The 27,252-nt window shown below is 43.5% G+C and overlaps 3 protein-coding genes across 4 annotated transcripts in view; 2 read left to right on the plus strand and 1 right to left on the minus strand.

Moving 5' to 3' along the window:
• rps6ka5 (ribosomal protein S6 kinase, polypeptide 5) overlaps window positions 1-5,397 on the minus strand; it is a 29,670-nt gene extending 24,273 nt beyond the window's left edge. The window contains exons 1-3 of the mRNA XM_066674747.1: window positions 5,082-5,397; window positions 2,111-2,182; window positions 970-1,188 (exon numbers count right to left, since the gene is read on the minus strand). Coding sequence (XP_066530844.1) covers window positions 970-1,188; window positions 2,111-2,182; window positions 5,082-5,151 — 361 coding nt within the window. The 5' untranslated portion in view covers window positions 5,152-5,397. The remainder of the gene's footprint in view (window positions 1-969; window positions 1,189-2,110; window positions 2,183-5,081) is intronic.
• On the plus strand, window positions 4,547-19,471 carry cdan1 (codanin 1). 2 transcript variants are annotated; one of them, XM_066674734.1, is made up of 29 exons: window positions 4,547-4,652; window positions 6,386-6,489; window positions 7,530-8,200; window positions 8,668-8,868; window positions 8,968-9,155; window positions 9,381-9,500; window positions 9,601-9,679; window positions 9,768-9,888; window positions 11,795-11,904; window positions 12,364-12,453; window positions 12,567-12,642; window positions 13,138-13,343; window positions 13,802-13,934; window positions 14,318-14,461; window positions 14,549-14,715; window positions 14,802-14,877; window positions 14,973-15,062; window positions 15,330-15,384; window positions 15,700-15,833; window positions 16,182-16,285; window positions 16,412-16,561; window positions 16,659-16,722; window positions 16,805-16,883; window positions 16,981-17,189; window positions 17,407-17,514; window positions 17,613-17,676; window positions 17,776-17,957; window positions 18,079-18,186; window positions 18,289-19,471. In XM_066674734.1, the coding sequence occupies exons 2-29, from the start codon at window positions 6,412-6,414 to the stop codon at window positions 18,379-18,381; spliced, it is 3,900 nt and encodes a 1,299-aa protein (XP_066530831.1). In that variant the 5' UTR covers window positions 4,547-4,652; window positions 6,386-6,411; the 3' UTR covers window positions 18,382-19,471. The 2 variants fall into 2 exon arrangements, with proteins under 2 accessions (XP_066530831.1, XP_066530823.1); XM_066674726.1 differs by lacking the exon at window positions 4,547-4,652 and having other exon boundaries at window positions 6,357-6,489.
• A 2,108-nt stretch (window positions 19,472-21,579) lies between these two features.
• Window positions 21,580-27,252, plus strand: part of stard9 (StAR-related lipid transfer (START) domain containing 9) — a 46,907-nt gene continuing 41,234 nt past the window's right edge. The window contains exons 1-2 of the mRNA XM_066674757.1: window positions 21,580-21,798; window positions 24,819-24,888. Of these exons, the coding sequence (XP_066530854.1) occupies window positions 21,752-21,798; window positions 24,819-24,888 (117 nt within the window). The 5' untranslated portion in view covers window positions 21,580-21,751. The remainder of the gene's footprint in view (window positions 21,799-24,818; window positions 24,889-27,252) is intronic.

Genomic DNA, 27,252 nt, shown 5'->3' on the forward strand with positions numbered 1-27,252 from the left:
TGCAATCAGAACCTGGCATCAGCCTGAGCTCACTGCTGCTTGCAGATGGTTTGGTGTGGGCTCATGAGAAAGCCCAAGAAACACATTCATCCTGAATAAACACACTCAGATCACAACAGAGGGTGCTGCAATATGTTGTGGGTCTAATTGATAATCCAGACAGGCTATAATCATAATGCTGCATAAATAGCAAGGCCACATTGGGACTGAAACACAGATACAAACTACATTTAGATCGTATACAAGAGCAGCAAAGGCATTTACGAGTAAACCATAATATACACATAAACTAAACCATCAAATGAGCAGTGAACATAGAAAGAAAAATGTAGAAAATTCTTTGTAAAAGGTGTTAATTATTTTAACTTGAAATATGAAATACATCCAACAGCCCCTCAACTTTTTGCATACGCCTGCACATACAGGGGTTAGACAATGAAACTGAAAGTGTGGGAGGTTTCATGGCTAAATTGGAGCAGCCTGGTGGCCAATCTTCATTAACTGCACATTGCACCAGTAAGACCATGTGCATCCAATGGTTCAAACATTGTGTCCTGAAGGCGGTGCCGTGTATCAGGGCGACAATGCACCAATACACACAGCAAGACTGGTGAAAGACTGGTTTGATGAACATGACAGTGAAGTTGAACATCTCCCATGGCCTGCACAGTCACCAGATCTAAATATTATTGACACTCTTTGGGGTGTTTTGGAGGAGCGAGTCAGGAAACGTTTTCCTCCACCAGCATCACGTAGAGACCTGGCCACTATCCTGCAAGAAGAATGGCTTAAAATCCCTCTGACCACTGTGCAGGACTTGTATATGTCATTCCCAAGACGAATTGACGCTGTATTGGCTGCAAAAGAAGGCCCTACACCATACTAATAAATTACTGTGGTCTAAAACCAGGTGTTTCAGTTACATTGTCCAACCCTGGCGCCGCTCAAGCTGAAGCAGAAAGAGCTTACCTAAGATGAGGTGCAGTTTGGTGTCAGTCTGGAAGGCGTAGTGCAGGGTGACGAGGAACGGGGACTGTCTGATGTGCTCCAGCACCTGCCTCTCTGTCCGTGTGTGCTCTGCCGTCTTCGCCTTCTGCACGATGGTGGCCTTCTTCAGCACCTTCATGGCGTACAGCTTTCCTGAGTCGTGCCCACTCACCTTGCGCACTAAGAACACCTTCCCGTAGGCTGCGCAGAGTAAACCAAGGTAGTGAAGGTTCATTTTCACCTTCACTATAATATGACAGCATTTTAGTGCCACTGTATTGAAGAGAGTTGGAAAAGAGTAGGAAATGGTAAAGTCCTAATAAAGTATATTCAGAGAGCACTTGTTTGGAGTGAGTTGTGAAGGAAGCAGAAAGGTGAAGAGCCACACTTCCATCCACCTCACGACTAAATTCAATTCAGCCACTGACTACTTACTGTTTACTGTACAAACCCATACGTCATAACCCTCTGGATCCATCATTTTCATGATCATTCTTGTTTTGCATTTCTTTTTATTAGGAAAAGTCTTGAGTTACAACATTTGCATTGCATACAGTTCAGCTATGGTAATACATTCATTCATTCATTATCTGTAAGCGCTGTTCAGGGTTGCGTGGGTCCTACCTGGAATCATTGGGCACAAGGCGGGAATACACCCTGGAGGGGGCGCCAGTCCTTCACAGGGCAACACAGACACACTCACACCTACGGACACTTTTGAGTCGCCAATCCACCTACCAACGTGTGTTTTTGGACTGTGGGAGGAAACTGAAGCACCCGGAGGAAACCCACGCAGACACAGGGAGAACACACCAACTCCTCACAGACAGTCACCCGGAGCGGGAATCGAACCCACAACCTCCAGGTCCCTGGAGCTGTGTGACTGCGACACTACCTGCTGCACCACCGTGCTGCCCTATGGTAATACATACAAGTACAAATAAAAGAAATGAAGTTCCTGTTGTACCCAGAGCAACAGACACCTTGTACTTGCCCGTAGGTTACTCTGCATTATTCCGACTTTATTCTCTAAATATTCTGACTTTATTCTCTGAATAGTCTTCAGTCTGAGTGTGGTTAGAAAAAGGAGGACAAAGCCAGGTGAGGTGTAAACAGAACTCACCTCCTGTCCCCAGGACTTTCAGCAGCTCAAAGTTCTCGATGCCTACACGTTCCACATGGCCCGTCAGGTTGGCTGCAGAAAGGGAAACAAGAGCTTCAGACGCTTACATTTACACTTAACCTAAATGCGATCCATAATCTTTAGGACATCTCACCCCCCACCCCCAACACACACACACACACACACACACACCTGTGGAATTAGATTGTGAGAGCAAAGAGGAGCACCCATAGGAAACCCACACAGACACAGGGAGAACACACCACACTCGTCACAGACAGTGACGCCGACAGAGGTTAGGGTTGTGTTGGGATGGGTTCGTGTTCTTGGAGAAACATATCTGAGGATCTCACAGCTGCATTTCTATGTGGACAGATTCGATCCCATAAAACGGTGTAAACAAGGCCAAGGTCATTGAGAAAAGTGGGCCTGCGTATTAGCGCCGTGTAAAGTGTGAGCGGTGAGGTCACATGTGTCTTCATGTCTGTTACAAATGTACCAACTGAGGCGAACAGATTCCTGCTGCCACTCGCTCTGAGCGCTCAGCATAACCACATCCACCACACAGCAACTACTCCCTCCTTACTTTCAGTCTCGACAACACAGCACAGGAAGAGAGAACTGTCCGTGCACTTAATCACCAGCACTGAAGTGGTAGCCTGAAGCCCAGATTCAAATCTGTATATCATTTGCATGTAAATAAAACTAAAAGTGAGTGAACCCAGAGTGAGAGCTGATATCATTCATTCAGATGCAAAGTGGTGTCAGTCTTCCAGGGGTTTGCACTATTAGGTGATTCCAGTCTTTCGTGACTTGCATGATCAACTACAGAGGCCAGAGTTTGTGGTTTTGACTCCTGCAGCACCGTGAGAGCAGCTGAAAAAAAGGAAATATACTCAGCTTCACCAAAGCCACAAGCTCACAAAATAAATGCGAAGCTTGCTGTTTTTTATCTCCTCTGCGGCATCTCTGATTGCCACAACAGCTCACTCTTTGATTGGACGGAACACAGAATGTGTGACTGATGTAAAATTGTGAGAGCACTATGTCCCTTTAGCCTAGTCTCTGCTCGAGAGCTCTGAACATGTAGTGCGTAGGCTATTTATAGACATTTAGCAAGCCAGTCTGTCGTCTCGTCTGATGCTTAATGTGACTTTAATTGAATTAATTAATGAAAACATGGATAAGTGAATTAATGAAAGCAGGTTTAAACCTTCACATTAAACCTTGACAAACGTTGCAAAGCTAACCAGGATTGGGTGTCTGCTGGAGGTGGTGTTGGTGGGGCCAACAGGGGGCGCTGTCCCTGTGGTCTGTGAGGATTCCAATGCCTGGGCGCAGAGACAGGGACACTGTACTGAACACATGGCACCATCTTTCAGGTGAGACTTAGAACTGAAATCCTCTGAGGTGCTCCGAGGTCATTTCCTGTGACCCCCATGTCACTTCCGGCCTTCTGAATGACCCCATCTTAAATAAACTGGCTCTGTCACTCCCTCTAATCTCCTCTCTACCTAGCAGCAGTTGTCATACTTCTGCCTGATATCAAAACAAAGGGGAACATTTGAACAACGTACCGGGACATATTCAAATATAATGCACCAATTTAATAATTTGCCAAAATATATCTGAATTGTAGTCTTTGAGAAATATGAACCCAGATGTATTGTCTGTTTAATATCCAGTGAGATGACCTACCAATGTGTTGCTGCCACACTGAGTGAAAACAACATTATGCAATATTTTTACCTTAAAATAACAGCTTCAAAACCATTGTGATGCTCCACTGAGCTGTGATAGGGAGAATAGAGCCTCTGTCATTGCTACTCCAGACACAGCACTGCAGAAACTGCACTATGTAACATTTGCAGGAGGGTAGGAATCCCTCCACCCTCCACCTTGATTTCAGGACAGTGCTGTAAGAGTTAATACTCTGCAACTCTAGGGGCTTTGGAACAAAAATACTAAACCTTACCTAGTGTTATTTTAAAGAGGAGAAGAGAGAAACCAGGAACTACAGAGTTGAAATACTCTCGCCTCCATATTTAGGGAAATCAGCTCAACCGAAAATAGTTCTACACGCAACGATTAAAACAACTAGACTCTGGGGACCAAGAACCAAAGAAAGCCAAGAAAAAGAGTTCACATCATTTTCCTTTCATCTCCAGCTGTCCTGATAGGTCTGTTTATTTTTCTTTTCTTCTTTTTCCATTCTTATAAATTTACCCACCAGCCATAAGATTAGAATTAACTTCTTTCCTTTCTAGCAGCTCCAGCATACTGAACACACACACACACACACACACTCCAAGCGAGTCGATTCTCTGAAACATTGCCCAAGAGTCGATCTGGACCCTCAAAACCAGCCGCTTTGGAGTCGAAGAATCGATTCCTGTGGAGTCGACTCTAGACTCTATCACTACCGGGAGGAGATTAGCCTCGTTCAATGCAATGTTGCTGGGGTTGTTGATGTTGTAGAGGGAAAGTTTGAGGGTCTGCACTGGACTGAGAGGAGTTGTTGGACTCCTGCATAAGGGAAAAGGTAAAAGCACAGTGCACAGAAAGCTATAATTGAGCTGTTTTACATTCCTCAGGAACCCCGTGGAATCCAGCGTCGTTATGGTTAAACAAACCAGCACCAGTCGTCTCTAATGTCCACACTATACTGTTTCTGCTTGCTTTTACAGACAGGCCTGAATACTGTAATAAACGGCCAATGCCCGTGCTAACATTCCCACTAAAAGAAGCCGAATTATGAGCCAAAATCAAAGTAAAACCTGCTGCAAAGCCAAGGCGTCGTGTGTCAGTGTATAACCGTGTCATTAAAGGCATGTGCAGCCTGCTGTTATGACAGATCAGATCAGATGGAGGTGGAAGCCAGCTCACAGCAGCTCTAACTTGGCCACCAGCGACGAAACCGAGCCGGGATGAATGTGTATAACTGCACACGGTGTCCCTACCGTCAACTCACCGTTTGTAAGTTGGTGTTTCACAGTGACCAGGTCACCTTCCCCAGATGAGCCTTCTCTCGGAGACGGCATTTTCACAGCCACACACTCCCTCGGCTCCTCCTCTGGCAGCGAAGAGCAGCGGCCACAATACGAGTCCACCGCTTAAAAAAAGGGAATGCGCGGTTCCGTACACTCACACTAATCCATACCCGACATTACGGTAACGTTATGCAGGTAAACGGCGCGGGAAAGGTGTTTACGGTAACCGCATACTCGAGATAACATGACAGGCTGCAACTCTACACTACTCACACTCTCAGCACTATCTCTGGCTCTGCCCACAAAATCCCAACACACCAATCAAACCCCCCGATAAAGTCCCCCTCCAGTCATCAGAACACTCGTCTCAATTCAACGGAATGACTTATTTACATATTTATCCTCTAGAACAAAACCCCCTAATGCCTTAAAACGGTTTAAACGGAAATTACACATTCATACACCTTCATAAAATACACATGAATATATACCCAATAACCCCACCCAGCGGTCTGTCACACGCCTGCAGCTTAAAAGCCCCACCCACAACCTGGATTGGGATTGGTTTGTTAGATTTGTGATGTCACAAATCCGTGCTGAATTTTGTCATTGTGTTTTTGACACTGCAGTTTCAAAGCAGAAGTGATATGTCTTCTACCATATATTTATATATATAAAAAAACACCCTTTACACTGCAGGGGGCTTTAAGTTTGATGTGTTAAATCCCTTTTTGGTAAAAGGAAAATGAAAAGTAGAGTCTTGAGGGGAAAAAAAGTCCTTAGGGGTTTTAGACGCCATGTTTTAACATTTATATATTTGACACCAAGAGATGATAGATACAATAATATAGAGTTTTAAATATTCATATTATTTATATCAATTTCATATAAATTCTTAGGTTATATTGGTTAGCTAAATTTAATATAAAATGCATTTCATAGCACCAAAATATATGGACTTTTATTTTAGTATATATATAATATTACTTCGATTAAATATAAGCGTAATATGAATATTAATCAAAGTCAATTTATGTTCATATTTAATATGACTTCATTAAAACTAAATATTTCTTAAGTTTAAAGTTTAAATTAAATTGAATTCAATTTATGTTCATTTGAAAAACATGAGACCAAAAAATGTAGATAAAATAAGCGAATGTGTAAGATGTTTCTAAGATAATAAATAAAGCTAATTCAATTAATACATTAGTGCGTGTTTGTCTTAAGTAGAACGACGAGAGTCAGGACTTTTATTCTGAAAGTTGGTGTGTTATTGCGCTAGGGCGGGCTGCGCGGTGCTGGAGGAGAATGGCGGCTGTTTTTGAGGCGCTGCTGCGGGGTGAAGTGGAGCTGAACCGAGTCCTGCGCTGGCTCCGAGCCGGGCGGGTGAGAAACACCGCTTCTGTTCATACGAGCTTAACTACACCTTATTCCCCAGACGAGCTCCGGCTGCTGTCAGGGCTCAGAGCGAGAGGAGAGAGGACTTAAACCTGAGTTTGAGCTCCAGAGTTCTCACCACACATTGGCTAACTTTCTGTTCTTCCAGAACATTAAAAACACCTCATAGTTTCGACACTCAGTGTCCGTGGTCTCAGCTGCACTGACCATACAGGTCAGTCAGTAGTTTTACAATTACAGACTTTAGCACATGTGTTGCTCTGTGTACTTTGTTAGGGCCAACACAGTGGATCAGACACAGCAGTGGGTCTAGAGTTTTTAATACTCTCTCATACACACTATTAGACACAACTACACCTTTTAGGTGTAAAGTCATGGACAGTAGCTCATCTGTTGCTGCACATTTGCTCTCTAATATTAGTCCTTTATCACTGGACATAGTACTGTCAGCTTGGTGGGCTATTCTCAGTCCGTTTTAAAAACTTCAGCAGCTCTGCTGTGTCTGATCCACTTGCACTGCAGCGCTGAGAATTATCCACCGCCCACATCACACCTGCTCTCTGGGGGTCCTGAGCGTTAAAGAACAAGGTGAAAGGGGGCTAAGCAAGTATGCAGAGCAACAGGTTAACTACAGTCTGTAATTGTAGAACCACAAACTGCCTGTATGTGGTCAATAAAATGGAAAGTAATCTGAGAAACAGGGAGGTTGTTTTAATGTTATGGTGGATGAGTGTATAATGTTTTTGTTTATTTTTTTTAACAGAATCTGTTAGTTTCAGGGGATGATTTTCAAAGTTCAGTCGTAGAAGTTGCATTTTCTGCTTCATGATCCAAATAATCCTGACACACTCAGTGATGCTGAGGCCTGACCAGGTCTCCCTATAATTAAATCTGTGGGTTCTGGTTGTCTGTAAATAATTTGTTTGTTAGGAGTCCTATCTCATAGAAACACCTTATGAAATATCCTTTGAAAACCCAGTAACGTTTAGATTCATTGTAATGTTAGCTTTATGTCTGTGTTGTGGCAGAAATGTGAAGATGACGAAGATCTGCTGCTGAACATTAGGAAGCAGGAGTTTGTGCCTTTCCTTCTGAATTTCCTGAGGGACCAGAGCAGTAACACTTTGACCCATGGCCCCACCACCCCTGCCAAAACACCCAGTTCCACGAGGACCCTTAGGGTCCAGGGCTCTTCTAGTGAGCGCAGGGGAAGCAGGCCATCAACAGGGCCAGGATCCCGCAGCACCAGCCGCGTCCAGCTCTTCTCACCTGTTCACCGCACGTCTCTGGACAATCCAAACGAGCTGGACACGCCGCTCACAGGCTCTCGGGGCCTTGCTGGTATCAGTACTTTCAGCAGCCCGTCTTTCAGTTCAGGGTGGAGCCCTGCTTCTAGACACACGCCTGCTGAACGTCGCTCTCAGCGGCACTGTCTCGCGGACTTCATGACCTCACCCCTGGAGACCCAGCCCAGCCCCTCCTTACAGCAGCACAGAGGGCGCAGGAGGAGTGGGCCGTTCGGGGCAAATGCGGCAAGCCGTCAGACAGGAGCTCGCAGCGGCCAGTTGGAGGACGGTGCAGGAAGGAAAGGCAGAAGTGGAGGGAAGTTTGAGCTGGTGTCTCCTCCAACAAAAGTAGAGCTCAACTTCAACAATTTGGAGGACTTTCCTCCAGTGAGTGCATCCCAGGTCTCACCAGTGTAAGTGTACATTTATAGTCAGGCATCTTTCTACCAAGCTTCCATGAACGTGCCAGTGTTAACATGACATCCTCATATCTCCTGTGGCTGCAAAATCTCCAAGAACTGTAAGCCATCACATAGATCACATAATTAAAAAGAAGCCGGCTGGGAAGATGAACCTTAAGGTTGATTTATGTTTATACGTAGTGCTGGCACCCAGACAGTGCACGGAACATTAGAGAGGGAGAAGCTGAAGTATAAATATGTTTTTATTATAAAGCATACATTGCACTTTTGAATGAAAAAACTGTAATTTTATGACCTATATTGTGCACTACACAGGGTGGAAATATTTGTGGTTCAGCCCTAGTGTTTTGGCAGTGTAATCGCAGGTCAATGCAGGCACAACACACAAGTATAAACACACACAAAGGCATAGGGCATTTGCAGGTTCCAAATACTGTGATATTCTTTTACTTTTCCAGAGCAACTAAACCCTCCCGACGGATAAACCCGACACCGGTTAGTGAGGAACGACCCAACTCTAAACCCAAGAGCTGTTTCACCTCCACACCCCTCAGCCAGCCCTTCAGTCCTGCCCCCATCCCAGAGTCCGTGGGGGCTGGGCCAAATGCCACCAGTCCCCTCTGTCTTCAAGAGGAGAGGGAGCTCCTAAAGAAAGAAAGGCATGCGAATGGCTTTGTCAAATACTAAACCATACCTTCTGTTTCTTTCTTCATTGCTGCTGCATCTGAATGTCTTCAGTATTTGTGTGCTGTCTTCAGGTCTAAACTTGCACAGCAGACCAGCTCCCCCCTCAAGCCTGAACCTAGTGTTTGCACACCAACAAAACCAGTGAGACCAGGATTTAACGTGACTCCAGATCCCCAGACACCCAGCCCTGATCCTGCCAAAGTCACTCATGCGTCAGAGCTAGGGCTTTTGGCTGAGCTGTACTGTGCCTGCATTTCAGGTGAGATAACACTAGAGGGGGCAGTAGGACAGCATAATAATATCATAGACAACGTTAAAGGGGGATTACACAGATTTCCACAGTGATGGTGTTTAAAGAAACTGACAGTGCTTCACACAGGGGAGGAGTGAGATGGAGGGGTCCGGATTAGGCATAGGATTGCTTTATCATGTCCCAGTGGTGAAGTGCTGATTAGGTTTTGTACTGAACTTCCTCTCGTTGTAGAGAACTTGGTGCCGTGTGTGTTCCTGGAGTTGTTCTTCGTGCTGCAGTTGCTGACCTCGCGAAGTGTGACAGCCTCCGAGACCATGGGTCAGGACCCCCATGTGTGCGTGGGGAAAGCAGGTTTGTGTACCTCTATCATGTTCTCCTCCATCAGCATTTTTGATCACTTCTTTGTTCTCATCCGTATTTTCTCTCATGCATGATGCATGTGGTTTTACAGACACCCTTGAGAGAGCCTATCTGGGGACTGTCCATAACTGCGTGTATTTTGCCATGCATGTTCTGGAGAATCAGTTCGTGTGAGTGTGATATCCTTCTCTCACGCTCATTTTGTAAGTCTCTTACTCTGTGTCCTTAGTGGCCTCACGCTTGTCATCTGTCTCTCAGTTTACTCTCACACCTGGATCGCTGCACACTGCGCCTCCTAGCGGAGAACGAAAGAGTGGGGGTGTTCTCTCCAGCTCTGCGAGATCGCCTGGTGCAGAGTCAGGACACATGCACAGCCAATGTATGAGGTTTAAGTGTTTCTTTATAGATTTAGATTCTTATAGAATTAGAGTCTATACAGATTATGACCAAGTCTGTATACATCTTAATTAAATGGAAATGTATGGAATGGGAATTTTCAAAGCTGAGGAATGTTGGATAACCACAGCATTACTCAGAATGCAAAGAGTGCTTCCTCATGGGATTTTGGGTTTAAAGACAGCGTTCAGTTGGCTGTGTTACACAGTCATATACACAGCGAGTTACCGAGCTCTTCCTCAGAAACAATACTGTGTCCACACACAGTGGAGAATACAGAGTGGGTAATGATGCCTACTATAGCAGTAATGCATAAACTATAACTACCTATGTATAATTTAGTTTAGGGCTGCAACTAACAATTATTGTTATAAGCTGTTTGTTTGTTGATTTATTTATTTATTTAAATTTAATGGATTAGTTGGTTTATTTCAAAATATATAAATACACAATAATTAAATAAACTAAAACTTGTTTTTCAATAAAAATGCATTTGCCCTTCAATGCTCAGTTTTAAAACAATAAATAAATATAATAAACATAAAATACAAAATTGGAAAAAAAAAGGTCACTTGCATTTATTAATGTAATTAAATGAAATCAAACTACAAAATAATGCTGTGTATTAGAACACACTTTTTTTGGCATTGTTTGAAAAATAAATATCTTACTTTTTATATATTTAAAAAAACGATGGTAGTAGAACAACCCATAGTCTACTGTAAATATGTTACTTCCAGACACAACTAGGGACTGATCCAACTGTTTCGATACATAAACTGTGTACAGGAGGTCCTCGGGTTACGTCAGTCCCGAGTTACGGTGTTTCATGGTTACGACACATCTCCCATTTACTGTATAAAGCCTTGTTTCGACTTAAGTGGTTTTGCGTCATAAACGTCATGTTTGGTGTGCGTGGCGGAAGAATACACGGCTCGGGACCGAGGAGGATAGGTGTTAGGATAGGATAAGTGCTTACAGTATGTTATTTAAGTACAGTATGTACGTATGTTCCGACTTACACCGAAAATCGCTTTACGACGCGACGTAGGAACGGATCAACGTCGTAAGTCGAGGACCCCCTGTATATCGGTCGATACCCCATACCGATCAGATACCATTGCTGAATTTATAAACCGTATACCTCACCTTTTGGGAGAGACTTAAAACATAAGAAATCACTTAAACATTAATAACATAAATGTTAACAAAATATAACAAATTAACACATGGGTATAAATGTACTAAAATGAGTCAAACTTCTTAAAACAAATAAAATGTATCAACTTAAAATGAAAATAACTAGCTTCACTTTGATCACTGTTTGCGTGTTTGACAAATTTATTTTAATTATTTAGTGTAAACAGAAACCCTGAGAATAAACAAATAACTTGGTCAAATACAATCCGTGATCAGACTCTGTGAACATGTAAACATTCGGTGCAATTCAAAATAAAATGTAGCAACTGAAAAAGAGAAAAAATGTGTAGTTTAAATAACTTGAATTGAAAGTCAAGGGTTCTGTCTCATGGATCCCTATTTGTCCCATACCCAATCCAGCTAATTTTGGTAATATCAGGACCGATATCCGATCCTCATATCGGATCAGTGCATCCCTAGATACTGGGTTTGGGTGAAAATCAGACTGAATATTTTTCAGTGTTAATACAGAATAAATATAGACAAACTAACGGACAATGAAATACTTTGCCACCTATGTTTATAAATGATTTGTATTGATTTTGTCAGTTACTTGTTGCAGACCTTATGTAGTTTACTGCTTTAGTGTATGGTTTGTCTTCGTTGCCTATGGTTTTGTGTGCTCTGCATTAAGCGTTGGTTTTCTAAGTCTGCTTCAAGTATTGCATTTTGTCTGCATTGGCTTTTAGGTGCATCCTGATCCCACCACTTTTATTCACTCCGTACCCTTCCAGCCTGCCACGGACAATCGCACAAACTTCAGCAACGATAAGGCCTTTCACATCTTCAAGAAACAGAGGTAGGGTACAGCAGAGTTTGTTATGAACTGGAATTTGATGACCATATGGACTGTGTTTATCCGATTTAACACAACAAAGCTCTGAACCGAAACTCAGCTCTGAATAAGCTTTTGTAAGCTACAACCACCAAGCTACAAACACAGTGCCTCCTATAGGAGAGAAAACCTTGTGCATCGTTTTTAGAGTGTTTAGGGGACATGGAGCACACAGAGAGCTCTTTCTGCTCTGATTTATTGCCCCTTGCACAGTATGAACATGCACGTGCCGCGACTCCTCTATCAGCAGAGTTACACAAAATAAAGCTATAGCTATAAGCTATATAAAAGCGATAAAGCTAATTGTGCCAGTTGATTTCTTTCCAGTGGGATGCCCGGTATCGGGCCTGCAGAAAAAGGGTACATTCTGCATGTGTATAAACATTAATGAGTAGTACCTGTTGTGCCTGTGTGCTGTTACAGAGATATATTTTACGAGTTGCTGAGAGAGTGGGAGGATTATCATACAGAGCCTGGCTGGGAGTTTGAGGCAGCAATTGGCCACAGAGTCAGGTGAAGATTTCAATTTATTTATTTATTTATTTATTTTAAATATATTTCTGTTCATTGATGTGTATACATGGATAATTGTGATTTAGATATTTTTCCTGAATTATTCCTCTCAGGGGGATGGTCAGTCAACTAACTGCAGCAGGAAATCACTGCCATTTCGCCAGGCTTTTCCAGAAGCAGCTGGTCCAGGTAAGCCACAATAGGAGTGTGCCAAAATTCCAACAAAAGAGAAAAGTCTTGTGAAAATGGATGAATAGAAGATTAAAAATGCTGTTTGTTTCATTCAGTCTCTGCTTTAGCTGCTTTTGGTGTATCTCAAAATAATTCAGTATATAATAGGGACTTTGGGTGAGGGCTTCATAACCTCAGGTCATGTCAAGTGTCATGTGAGGCAGAACATCTCAGCTCAAAAACACCTTTGCTACCGGTTAAATACCACTTATAAACACAAAATCTCACTCAATACCAGAGCGTTGAAAATCAGCAGAAAGCAGAGGCCCTGTCCAACTTGGTTTTCTGGTGGACTATGTATTAGAGGGATTTAACATTTTCTAAGAACTCAGACAACACAGTAGAATGTCACTACATTATAAGTAGGTTTGCATTTTTATTTATTTATTTATTTATTTAAGCTAGAACTTTCACCCAAGATGCATCACTGGTTGAGTCTGCTTCTTGTTCCAGATGTGTAAGGGCCCCAGGGTGCTGGGATCTCCTGGTGATGCTCCTGATGCGGATCTGCTGGGCATGGTCGGGGCAGACAGTCTGGGGCGTCTTAAACGCTTACAGGAGCGTTTGATTCAGCCACAGGCTCTGAGCGGACCCTGTCCTCCACCATCTTTTCCCGGGCACCAGGAGTTCTTCAGAGACTTCCTAAAGACAGCCAGCTGGTGAGCTCACGAGGAGTTGTACTTCTGGTTGATTTCTCCTGTAATCGTTTGTAATGAAAAGTGCAGCCAGAATATTTTGGCAGTGGGTGTTCCTGTCTTCCTGTAAAAGAAATAAAAAAACGAGGGGTATGTTCCTGTCTTACTGCGGTCCAATAGAAATTGTGGGGGTGGTGTCTGTGTTGAGGTGTTTTTGTCTTATGAGAACACCCCTCACTGCAGTTTACCAACTCCATCGTCAGTTTCAAATACTGCACTGCGATGTACGATATTACCATCTTACCTCATCCACCCAACAGCCAAGTGTTTTAATTAAATAGTTCAGTCTGGACATATCTGATTGATTTCATGGATTTGAAAACAATTTTAAATTAGTTCACATTAAAAAGACCCATGAATCTAAACTTGATTTATATTTTCCTGCACAGCGTCTAATTTACGTCTTCGTTTTTCTGACCCAGCTGCCAGTTGAACCAGCACTTGAAGGATGGTCTGTGTCAGCAGTTGATGCAGCTGAATGAAGTGTCTATTCTGGGTCTTGAGGACACCTCAGCCGCCGGAGAGGAGGGAGCAGACGGGGACATGGAGCAGCAGGTACACAATATTTCAATATTTATACATTCATGGATCGAAAAGCTTGTGGTGAGGCACAGATACTCACTCTACTGGAGATTACGTGAGACGTGTTTGGGTTTAGACGATTTACAGATGGGGGTTTTATTGTTAAAATCGTGAATTTAGTGTTCTTTAACTTCACTTTCACTCACACCTACGGACAAATTTGTGTCGCCAATCCATCTCCCAACGCGAGTTTCTGGACCATGGGACGAAACCGGAGCACCCGGTTATATATGTATTATATAATATAAGCTCCTATACGTCATTGTTGCCTAATCAGGGAGCCAGTCTCCATCTAACCCTTGTTTAAGCGGATATTTCTTAATCAGTCCGCATCTCTCCGGTCATTTCTCTTTCAGGATGAGAAGCAGCGATTCTCTTCTGTCCTGCTAGTAGCTCGACTGCTGGCTAAGTTTCTTGGTTTCATCTCCTTCCTGCCTTACCAGACGCCTGAGGCTCCATCCAGAGAGATCCGGGAGGCTGCCGTCGCTCTTCGTAGCAAGGCATGCATTAACAGAGCTATAGCTTGTTGAACTTTCTTGTTGAATTTACACGTGTTGGAGTGGATTTATCTTCTGTGTGTGTTCCAGAGTGCTCCAGTTCTCGACGTCTGTGCAGTGTTGAGGAGCTGCTTGATCAGGAAGCGTGCTGTGCTGACTGTTCCATGGCTGGTTGAGTTCCTCTCCATGTTGGACTACACTGGCCCATTTCTGCCCTGCTACCGGACTGCCCTGGGCCTGCTACTTCAGCTCTACAGGTTCATTACATACAGAAACACAAGCAGGGTATTGTGTATTTGTCACAGTTGAGTTATAACCACACACACATGTTTGTGTTTCTCAGGAGGACGAGGTCAAGTAATGGTCAGTTTTACTACAATCAGCTGCTCTTGCTGGTAGTGCTGGGCTGGCTTTTTCAGGTGAGGCGCTTACAATTTTGTATGTTTTAAAACTAACTTGAACAGGTCTGTAAAGGATATAGCAATCCTTCTCTCTCTCTCTCTCCTCCCCTTAGATCCCAGTCTTTCCTGAGGACCTCTTCTTTAGTGTAGATGTGAAGGATGAGCTGGAGGAGTTGGACAATCACACTGTTAGCCAAGGACTGGTAAAAAGATCGTAGTATTTCTGTCTTGAGTCGTCTTCTGTTGCACAGAACAAGTTAATGATTAATGTGCAAATGCACTGAACGAAGAAGATTTTCAAATGTCTCCTTTAATCTTATTTACAGTATCAAAGCTGTATATCCACCCAGTTACAATATGAAGTGACTGTCTGATGTCAGGGTGGAGTCATGCATAAACAAATACAGCGTTCAGCATCTGCATTAAATACTGTCTCAGTGCTGTAAAAGATATGTCTATTTGCTTCTCAGGACAGTCTGCCTCTGGTGGATCAACAGCTTCTCTACACCTGTTGCCCGTATTTAGGTGAGTTCAGAACTAGCCGCAAGGTACGTAGTGAAGCGCACAACCTTAAAATGACTTAATTTCTATATTCAGTGTTTGTGTGTTACACAGACACAGCAGCGGTGCTGGAGTTTTAAACCCTCTGTCCGCTCATATTGGCTGTGTCACAGGAACACATGATTAGATATTTCTTGGTTGGCGAGGTGTCCTTTGTCCAGCGGTGACTCTGAGGGGGTTAATTGGACCTGATAGGTGTAAATTGTAGTAGTTGGTTTTAATGAAACTGTTGCAAATATTTCAGTGTTAATATAAATTCTTTCTGTCTTGTTTTGCCAGGGGAGTTTCGCAAGCTGCTCGCTGCATTTGTGTCAGGAAATGCATCCAAGACTGGAGGCTTGATTCGTAAAATCACACCCACATCTGCGGAGCCCAGAGGACCCTCCATCACCCGCTCTCAGCAGAAACTCCACGTAATGCGGCCACTTACATAAAGTGTGTTATTGTTGCTCATGAGGAGGATGTGTTAAGCGTCTCTATTCTAGTTATAGAGTGGAAGGGATCACATCTTATGTTAAGCATAAACAGCTTATAAACTCCTGCTGTTACATCGCACTGAAATATTGACACACCACAGTAACAGCCGTTTACTCCTACATACAGTTACACAACAGAGACATCCTGGGCTTCAGTTAGACGGTTTCACAGGGACACACTATGAAAATGTGTTGATTGAGTGTCGTGAAAACTGTCACGTTAACTCACTATAAAGAAGATTGTAATGATGCAACAAAATCTGAACCTGTTTTTAATTTTTGTAGCTGGACCTGGAGCAAGCTTTCTTTCATAACCAGCCTCCCTCACTGAAACGCACCGTGGAGTTTGTTGCAGAGAGAGTTGGATCCAACTGTGTCAAACACATGAAGTCTGTTTCGTTACACTTCTTTTTGATTCAGATTGTTTTTGTATGTTATCACATGCTGAAACTCATTGCTTTTGTTATCTGTGCTACATATTTGGCCTCTCTTGTTTATGTCTGTGTGTGACTCAGGGCCACGCTGGTATCAGAGCTGCTGCAGGGTGGACAGAAGACTCTCAGGGAGGGTTTAAGCTCAGAAGGCATCAGTGCAGCCAAGCTGAATGACTCTATATGTGCTCAGCTCTGTGACGCAGGCATGCAGTCCTTAGAGAGAGCCACCAGGTCAAAATCTCACCTTGGTTACCCTCTTCTAATCACGCATGGGTGATAACGATTTAGACATGTATCATAAGCATTACCCTCTGTCCTGTTTTACTAGGTTTTGCAGCGAGAACGCTCCTAGAGCTGTGAGGGTTCTTCTGCCCGAGGAGACGTCTCAAACTGTAAGCACCTTCAGTAAGTACAGTGGCTTCATGATTACGGCCTTCCCACGTGGCTCTAAAACAGAACTAATGTCTCTTATAGGTCATAACCACAGCCGAAAGCATCACTACCCGCCTGGCCACTGAGAAAGCCTGCAGCTGGCTCTCCTCCAACATCACAAGTATTTCTAGCACTGACAGTAAAACAGTTACCTTGGATAGCGAAGAACAAGCTGATGTAGTGACACTGAAAATGCTTGGTGTTTGTGATTTTCTCAGCTCTTATTAAAAGGGAGTGGAAAAGCACTTTTGAGCGAGTGATGAAGAGTGCTCAGAGCCCTGCTGCGGCACATTCTGTGGAAGCAGAAGGAACAGGAAAGAGTCTGCAGATGCTGAGGAGTTCCTCTGGGCAGGTTACAGGATCCTCATGCCCTCCAGACTGCACCCACAAAGCTCCATTAGCATCAGATGTAATTATCGAGATAAAGGTACTTTCAAGACTCTACTGTTATTTACTCCACTGCAATATTTTTAATGAGAGGCTGAAGCAGGGTGAGGGCACTGGATTGTTTTCTAGTTTTATATAACACAATGACAATTTCAGTTCTTTATAATTGAGGTGCTGTGCACAGCGTAAATTTGAATGGTTCTTATATTCTATGACTATACGCAGGTCTGTGTTTCACTGTCTTTGCCTTGTTCTAGGAGGTGCTGAGTGTTGCAGTAGGACCTAGGACTGATGAAGAGGTTTTCACTGTGCAGCAGATTTACAGCCTGCTTGATAAAATGGGACAGACGCTGAGATGCAGAAAGGTACAGTCAACATTTCACACTGAAAAACACACATCTACTTGAATTAAATGTGAAGGTGGTCTGACTTCAGCGATCTTTTTGTCATGGTTCCTGTGCAGTTCATGTCTGCGGTTGCCGAGCCGATGCTGATGCGCTCTTCCGTTCTGCTGGCGTGCAAGCTAGGTGAATAAGTGTCACAGTCTCAGACGTAGACCAGCTCCGGAGCAGTTGAATGAAAGAATAATCTGTATTTGTATGTTTTAAACATCTGTTTAAATACAGTTTTGGGAGAGCTCCCTTTGGTGCCCACAGCTGGCCGTAACAAGACTGCAGCTGTTGATGTTAAGTCTCTGTTGGAGGAATTTGTTCTTCTTTGGGCTCATAGCTCTTCTGCCCCTGCACCTTTGCACCTTCTCCTCTCTGAACCTACACTCAGTGCCGTTCTCCACGCCAGTGACATGCAGGTGATCGCACACCACTAGATTTGATTGGACCTGTTTGATTACGTGAAAATATTTGCAGATTCATCAGCGACTAATTTCTGGCCACATACAGCAGCTCATTCTTCTCCTTGCCTCCTGACAGCGATACAATTTCCTGCTCTTGGTTACGCTGCTGATAGAGAAAGGGCTTCTGGGAGAGGATGAGATAAGCCGGAACTGGATAAAGCTATCAGAATTATCCTGGCCCTTGGTAATGATCTCATCCAGAAACACAAATAACCAGTGCATGTTTTGCTGGATGTTCTATGACCAAATGATAATGAGCTTTCCTTCTCTCCATTCTTTGCTGTAGGACTCTGCTGAGAGGTTTCAGAAACTGTCGCTGGACACTTCCTCGCCAGTGCCTTCGGTCCAACATGGGGAGATACTGCATGTCTCACCATGACCAACAGAGGGAGCCACCACCTGCACTACATCAGGGATACGGTTGGGCACGGATATTTTATGCAGGAAAATAAATACGTGACACCACAGAATCTATACGTAACGTTATTCAGCACTTAATTCACAATACAGAGACTTCAGATACCTCTGTGCCAGCCTTCATCTTCGTTATCTTATATCTAGCTTTGTTTCTGGAGAAAAATAGACATGCTACACTCTCAGAACCCTATCGAGTGTATTGAGACAGGACTGGCAGGATGTGTAAAAGAGCTGTATTACAGAGAAGTATTATAGTTGTTTGCAAATATAACTTTGGACTTGAAATTTTTAAGAATGCTAGTATAATTAAATATTTAGAGCTCTGAATTAAGCGTCCATTCCAGCTGATCCAACCCATGATGTAAAGCAAACAGCTGTTATAATGCAGAGACAGTCCTTTTACTACAAAGAAAAGGTTAATTCGTACACGTATCCGTGACCTGCTCTGACAAGCCATAAACTTTATACGACCACTGGATGTTGCATGAGTTGTTGGTATGAGTGGATCAGACACAGCAGTGCTGCCTGAGGTTTTTTAGACACTCTTTATCTCGTTGGTCCGCCTTGTAGATGTAAATTTATAGACAGTAGCTCATCTGTTGCTGCAGTGTGTGTTGGTCGTCTTCTAGTCCTTCGTCAGTGGACACAGGACGCTGTCCTCAGGACAATGGTGGACCTCAGTCCATCAACTCATCAGTGTCACTTCAGATTACAGCCAGAAAATACCTGCTCTGTGAAAGAAGGGCTAACTAGGTACCAATTGAGACAGGTCATTTTAATGCTTTGGCCGATGGGGTTTTAAAAACCTAGAAGGGGATTTTGTTTCAGACACTTTGTATCTTTTCTTTATTCACAATTATCCTTTCCCTACGACTTTCTGAATGTGGCTCCAGCTGTGTGTCATTTTATCTGTTTGCGTTTCGTTTGTTGCTCTGAATGATTTTGGGTGCATTTTTTATAATGAACCCTTGGTTCACGTTGGACATGATGTTAATAGTATTGGTTGGTTTTAAACTGTTTAATATCAAACTTGATGAATATAATAAATTAAGAATGAGTATAACTGTGTCATTATTAATCCTGTGTGGGTGTTTTGCACCAATTTCAAGCCAAAAACTGTATTTTACATTCGTTCTTAACACTGTCTTGCTCAGTATAACACTACTTACAGTAACTTATCGGAAGGCTTGATGTTCTTTGAGGATTTGATTGATTTCTGCTACAAGAACAAGCATGAGGTCATGTGCTGATAGTACTTTGATTAGTTCATGGACACAAAACCCATTCCATGGTTTTCAAACAGAGCTCTATTTCTAGAGAACACTGTTTTATAGCTCATCCCAATGGTGGGGGCTTTATACTCCACTGGCCTGTGCCTGGCATTGCACAATTGATCATAAGCTACATTTTCCTGCAAAAAATTAAAAAAAATCTGGGACAGAGGCCAAATAAGGGTGAAATATATAAAATATTCAATTTCCATTTTCAACCATTCCCCTATAAGCGTGTGACTATGGAAGTTTAAAAGGGGTGTCCACTATAGGCTCAGTTTCTTGATCACCACATTGGGCCAAGCATCTTGAGAGAACTGTCCAACATTTCATAAAGAACGTTTTCAGCTGAGGCGTGCATCTGAGGGATGACAGTGAAACACATGCTGATGTTGAGGTGTCGTCTTGTCCTGGGAAGTCCATGGTTATTTCAGCAGGGCAGTGCCACAACGGTGTCCTCAGAGGCACAGGATGCTTGGCCATCCTGCTGTCTGTGTCTTATGCTCATCCGACCCAGTCTCACACCTACTCATGATATAGTCACATTTATAGGAGACTGCAATTCGTCACATTTTCCACATTTTATGCAACAATATCACAATCGTAAGTGAATAGGTAATCCCCGCGACAGTAACACGAAAACTCTTCCTCATTAAGGCGTCATTACCATCCGTTAATACCACCATCTTATTTTTACTTATGGAAATTATAACATTAATAATTCATTATTTGCTAAAATATCGAAGCAAATAATGGCTAGAGAAATGTCCTTTTCAGTATTAACCTTTGGAAAATTTGTCAAAATAACGTTAAGTGAAAGAAATATTCTCGTTAGAGTTAAAGCTAAAGTAGGAGACCAATAATAAGCATTTTTTAGGAGAAATATTATAATAAAATACTTTATGCCTTTGTTGGAATAACAACCAATGTTATGTAATTCGCATTATGCCTTTTTCTGTTTTATGAGTAGTGACACCTGTAATGAGGAAGAGTTTTCGTGTTACTCTCGCATAGTGTTTGTATGATAATTACCTATTAACTTATGATTGTGATATTGCCGCATAAAATGTTGAAAATATGAGACTGTCACGAATTGCAGTCGCCTATATATGAGACTATATCACGAGTGAGTGTGAGACGGATGATGGTGACCATGGAGTGTTATGCAAAGTTAGTCTTGAATCGAATCTGAATGTGCAGAAATTCCACTCACAAAACTGCAGCGACTGGTTTCTTCAGTTCCCAAACACTGGTGATGGACCACAGTGGGAAACTCACCTCTGTCCCAACTTTTGGTTCTAAATGTGTTCATAATTGTGAGCTTTTTTTAAAATAAAGCTTCAGGAGAATTAAAACATCCCAGATTCCTGTTTTTACTGCCCCAGAGGAAAGAAAAATAGTAATATAAAAAGATCTTAACATCTGTATACATCCTCCTAGACAACGAGAGACATCAAAAGCCTAGTCTCCTTCTGCTCAAATGTGTCTCCTGAGATAAAGACCTCAGTAGTATCATATTGAGCTGCAGGTGAGATCTCAGTGGAGTCACAAACTGTGCTCAGTCTCTCCTTTATCCCTCTCATGTCCCCTGAGTAAGTTTAGGAGAATCAGCATTAAGTTTCCTGAGCCATTACAGAGCAAACATGAGCAATAGCACGTTCCTCTAGGGAATTGTGCTTTATACATTATGAGGGGTGTCTACAAACTTTTGGACATGTTGAGTATACAAGTGTTATCCGTGAAAAACGAAAGAATGAGAGAGATCTTGGGAGCGTGCTCTTTGTTTAGAGGAGGAGAAAACGGCTCCAGTGACTAAACAAGCTCTTCCTTCTCCTCCACCTCTTCCCCCTCCTCCTCCTCCTCCTCCTCCTCCACGGCTCGGTGGCGCGCGGTGCGGCTGTTGCACGCGGGGATGAGTGGCATGGTCCTGAGAGCTGCCCACCGTCGCTTGGCCCGGTTTTATAGGAGGGTGGAGGGGTTCTGAAGGTGGTCGGGATGGCGCCGTGTGGATTCTAACCGCGGGTTTCACTTCGGCGTCTCCGTCTCCGCGCATTCGAGCGAATGGCGAACGTGAAAGTTGCGATTCGAGTTCGTCCTTTAAGCTCAAGGTAAGCTCCGGTCTGGGTCTGGGTGGTGTTTTATGGTGTGTCTGTGTGTGTATAGGTGTGTGTGTGTTGTTGTTGTTGAAGTTGGTGGGTATTCTTCTTAGCTGTTTGTGTTTGTTGCTATGTGTGGGAATTGGACTTCGTTGACAGCCACAAGACTTGTGTCCCGATGCCTCCATGCTCCCTACGAAGTGCACTAGTACGTCTTGAAATAGTCTAAAGCGTCCAGCACAAGGGCACGTCCTTTTATAGTAAAATTAGGGCACGGGAAGAAGATATTCTATTTAATGTGTGAGTGTGTGGGTGTGTGGTTGTTGTTACGACCTTAGAAGTCATATCCCGTGTGAATAAGTGGCGGAACATTTCCGCTGTGAAACTGCAGCGTTCCAAACACAGTCTCAGAAACATGGATACAGACAGGCAGGGTTTCATACCTCACACACCTAAGCAACCAATCGTCAGCTCAGTGGGCGGGGCTTTCCAGTTTCTTGTGTGCAAGTGGTGGAAGATTGGTTGAGGTGGGGATTAATTACGTAGATCTGAGCGTAATAAACAAAGGCATATAAAGGTGTAGAGACACAGATGAGACCATTTTAAGGATTCAGGAGATGTTTATTAAGGAGATAACCTCAGGCGGTGAATCTGTGACTAGAGGGGGACATTCTCATCTTGAAGGGACATCCTCAGCCAATATACAGGACTGTGCAGAAGCCTTAGAGTATCCTAAGATTATCGTTATTATTTAATATGATTTATCTTCTCAATAATTGTGCTGCTTTGTGATAATTAATATGTTGTGTATTATTAATTAATTAAAATATACTTGTAAAAATAAATACTTGTTTCCAAGATGTGTTTCCAGATGTTCTCCTGATTGTATGGATTTGTTAAATCCACAGCACACTTGGATTAACACAATGAAGTATTTATTAACCGTTAAAACTAGTGATTGGACGGTAACCTCAAATGATAGTGGACTGTGATGAGGCGAGATTAGGGTTAAACACATTCACACACAGGATCACACTCACTGGAATAATGGGATTTGTACTTATTCTAATATTTAGGGTTTTTTTTAAGCCAATAAACTCTTACTGCTCAGATAAAGAGCTCTTTTTAAATCTCATTTTCTCAGGAGCCTGAAAAGTTTGCACAGTGTTTTGTATTTGGGATGTAGCCATGTGTCTGAGTAAAGAAGCCTCTCTTTGTGCACTAAGTAGGCAGTATGGATGCATTTGACATGCAGCCTTGATCCCTTCTCCTGCTGTTTGATGTGGTTAGTGCACTACGCTTGCCAAGTACTATTTATTGAGTTTTAAAGGAAAGGTGTGCCTAGATAAGCTAAACCTCCTAGCGCCTCTTGTTTTGAACGCCTGGTCTTGGCAACTGTTGTTAGAATGGTAAAGTTAGAAGGTCCTGTGTTTACGTAAACCCCTCGTTTTAATGGCGCTAGCTTACGTCACAACCTTAATTACACACTGTGCCAATAACTTTTCCCTCCGCTCCCCAGCAGCAGCAGCAATGAAAGCCAGACCAGGGGCAACCAGACCCTGCTAACTCTAGTAATCGTAATAGTAATGTGGCCCATAAGAACTCGCTCCCCCACCCACCACCCTGTGCCAAGTTACAACAGTATGTTGGGGTGCTGAAGGGGGTGGTGTACAAGGAGTAGGCTGGAGAAATCCTGAACAGACCAAGGCACAAAGAAGTGCCCACCACCAGGGCTTTTCCATGTTTCTGCTTTTTCCGGCCTTCATATTTAAAGAGCCTCGCGAAGCATAGCTAACAAAGGATGAGCTCAGAGTTTACTCTTCCTGTCGCATGAATGGAAACGTCTTTGTTTTGCATGTGCGCGCAGGACGAATGCAGAGTTCTTCCAGCTGTTTGCTTCCTTTGGCTGCCTCCTGCCACAGAGCTTGTTGTGCTGTACTCAAGAGGTGGTGCTACATGGCCTTTTCTCTGTAATCCAAGCAATGTGTGCTTTCCTTAAAACAAATTTCCCCACCGTGACCCTGTTTCCAGTCTCCTCCCTGTGTTTGAGGCTAGCAGGCGGCTGAGGTTTTGGGCTAGCCCTGCATTTTGGGGTTGGAGGATGAAGATATCTGCACGGTACGATCGAAGAGATCGCTTTAGAGATGGCAGTGGGGCTGTAAGTGACACTCTGCTCCTGAGGGGCTGCCACCCACTCTCCTCGTTCTCTATGCAATGGCGAAAATCTATGATCCGCTTTGTAGGAGCCTCGGTGGCTCAGCCGGGCCCTCAACAACCGTCTATTAGGTCATAGCAAGAAACGGTTCTGACATTCACATCAACCGGAGAGTTATTTTAGAACGTATTCACATCTTATGAGGTCCAAACGGTGGTTTCCCCCAGTCCGGAGTCCAGGACTGCGCACCCTGTTGACTCCAGCTGTTGGCTGCACGGGGGCCTCACATTTTAACACTTGAATTCAGCCTTCTCAGAGTTCAGATTCACACAGCTCCGAGCCAGACTCAGATTTCACTGTGTTGCATCAGTCTTCTCCGAACCCAGCAGCTGGAGTCCACACACAGCTGTCTCTGCTTTTCTCTACTCTCTCCTTAACCACTCTCTCTCACACACACACACACGCCTTCAGGAGCCTCCTCTCCCTCAGCTGTGAACACGGCTCTGTTTGGGTTGTTGTTTGACCTGCTCAAGGACAGATCAAATCAATGCCCTTATTATAAATGACCATTCTTCTGTTCTTCTCACTGGCCGTTTTCAAACTGCTTCATTTTTTATTGTTGAATAAAATGAGCTGATTGTAGGAGAATGTCTGAACTTCGAATGACATTGATATGTTACACAAAAAAATGCTTTAAAACTTGCTTGTAAACCATAAATAAATATTTAATCCCAAATGCTGCTCTCCACCATTTCTATGAAACTCATGTTTAGCTCTTTATTCTCTCATGAATCTCATTAAAGTCATTCTTTATTTATATATAAATGTACCGTCTGATGTTTTTTCAGTCCGTGTGTATTCCTCATGTGCTCTGCAGGGAGAGTGCGGATGGAGGGAGGATAGCCGTTCAGGTGAAGGACAAGGTGGTGAGGGTCCGAAATGTGAAGGTAAGCAGTGTGGAGCGTTTTGGAGCAGTGTGTGTTAACAGCGCTGTTATAACTCTGCGACAGAGGAGTAGTTTAGAGAAACAAAATGGAGCTAGAGCTGGGTGTATTATTTACACGTGTTCAGTGTAGGAGGAGCTGTGTTGATGTGTGTGTGAGTGTGTGTCTGTGTGAGGGGTGGGGGGGGCAGTGAAGGGCACTGGAATGTTATTCTGAGGGTCTCTCAGCAACAGGAAGTTTATAGTGGAGATTATCCACTTCCAGCTTGATTACTCTGCTGTTTATTGCAAGTATTCTGAGTCTGACCCTGCAAACATAGAGACTTCAGCTTACCTCATTAATACACACACACACACACAGGCAGAATAAACAGAGCAAGAGATTACCCTCAATTCCACACACAAACTACTGCTTCTAAACGTGATCTGTGTGTGTGTGTGTGTGTGTGTGTGTATGTGTTTGTGTGAGAGAGAGAGAGAGTAAAAAGGGTCTGTTTCTACTGATGAACTTAGAAGACATTCCCCAAAGTGCAGACTCCTTACGACACTAAGCACAGGAATGCAGTGTAGGACTGCTGCCATATTCTCTTCATTAACCCTCTGGGGTCTGAGGGATGTTCTGGATGCTGCAGATCTTCTTTAAACTCCTTTAAACTTTAACTGCAGCTGATCTCCATCTCCTCCGTATCACACTGTTCTGAACAGTCTTAGTTCTCTCTGGACCGAGCCCTGTTTGACCCAGAGCGCTGTGGACAGAGATCACTCGCCCTAAAGCTGAATAGCTTACCCTTTTACATCTCTTCACCTCCCTGTGGAAACAAACCTTGCCTTATTAAAGTGACCATCTGTCTGTCTCTGACAGAATGGAGACGGACTCACTCCACTGTTCACACACTGAGAGGAAGATCTCAGGCGTGTGTCTCAGCCCCACTGCCCCAGCGTAAGATCTGGTGGTGGAGTGGACAGGGTCGACTCTACAGCTTCAGAAAGTGTGTGATCAAAATGTTATTAATACCAACATTCATAAACAATTCCAGAATTTAGCAGATGCCCTGAGGAAGCTGTTCTGGATGATTTTAATGAAAAATTCACTCATTCATTCATCGTCTGTAACCCTTATCCAGTTCAGGGCGGTTGTGGGTCCAGAACCTACTCGGAATCCCTGGGCGCAAAGTGGGAACACACTCTGGAGGGGGCACCAGTCCTTTACAGGGCGACACACACTCACGCATTCACTCACACACTCACACCTACGGATATTTTGAGTCTCCAATCCACCTACCAATGTGTGTTTTTGGAGCGTGGGAGGAAACCGGAGCACCCAGAGGAAACCCACGGGGAGAACACACCACACTCCTCACAGACAGTCACCCGGAGGAAACCCACACAGACACAGGGAGAACACACCACACTCCTCACAGACAGTCACCCAGAGGAAACTAGATATTGCCTCTGGTTTTCGAAGTGGTTTACAATAGAGTTGAGGTAATGAATCATTTATGCTGAGCTTTAAATATTAACACCCATCCACCAAAGCAGTGACTTGATTCAGGGGTTAATAGACTGACAGTCTCACATCTGGTGGCCTGCTGTCAGCGCGGAAAAAAAAATCAGGGAGGAAACAAAAACAAAGAGTGCATTTCAGATTCGTCAAAGGAGGAGATATTTAGAGAATGTAGGGCAGTAGAGGGAGAAATGATTGGCTGTCGCAGGCACGGGAGTGGACAAAGAAAGTTAGAGAGAATGGCACTCACACACTTTCACTCATGTGGCTTCTGCCAGTGTTTGAGTCATGAACTTCTGAAATATCGTAGGGACACTGTTGGGTTTGATACAAAATTTTGAGACAATGTGTTTTTTTTTTGCTTTGTCTTTCACTTAAACTTTTAAGAATGAGTTTGGTAAGTTTTAAGTCGCCCTCGAGTCATTGATTAACCCCCATAGATTTAGACGTTATTCCCAAATCTCCGCTGTGACTCTACACCTTCGTACGCCTTCGTTCTGTACGCACAGATCTATGAATATACAATTAGTCCCCGCCTCTCTCCACCTGCCCCCCCTCCATTCACCTTCCTGATACGATTGGTTCCTTAGGTGTGTGACAAAACACAAAACGCCACACACACTCACACACACACTAACAAGACAAAACAAAGTGTGTTCAGTGTATAGAGAGCATGATGGGTGTGTTTATAGGGATTTAATGCAGATGTGAGATAAGTTGAATATAAAATAATATTTAACCTGTAAATACAGGAGCACTGTGACTGCATCCAATCATTGTGATGTGATCTTTAATGAAAGGGCAGAGGTGGTGACCAAACCGTCGGCCCCTAACTGCTCTCCTTTGCCTGTTGTTTGATTAAAT

Source organism: Hoplias malabaricus, chromosome 1, assembly GCF_029633855.1.
Source record: "Hoplias malabaricus isolate fHopMal1 chromosome 1, fHopMal1.hap1, whole genome shotgun sequence".
Lineage (NCBI taxonomy): Eukaryota > Metazoa > Chordata > Actinopteri > Characiformes > Erythrinidae > Hoplias > Hoplias malabaricus.

Bases quoted from the DNA above. Each gene is read 5' to 3' on its own strand.
- cdan1 (XM_066674734.1), top strand. From the start codon at position 6,412: ATGGCGGCTGTTTTTGAGGCGCTGCTGCGGGGTGAAGTGGAGCTGAAC. The intron at 15,385-15,699 runs GTGAGTTCAGAA...TTGTTTTGCCAG, and splicing joins CACCTGTTGCCCGTATTTAG to GGGAGTTTCGCAAGCTGCTC. The intron at 17,677-17,775 runs GTGAATAAGTGT...GTTTAAATACAG, and splicing joins TCTGCTGGCGTGCAAGCTAG to TTTTGGGAGAGCTCCCTTTG.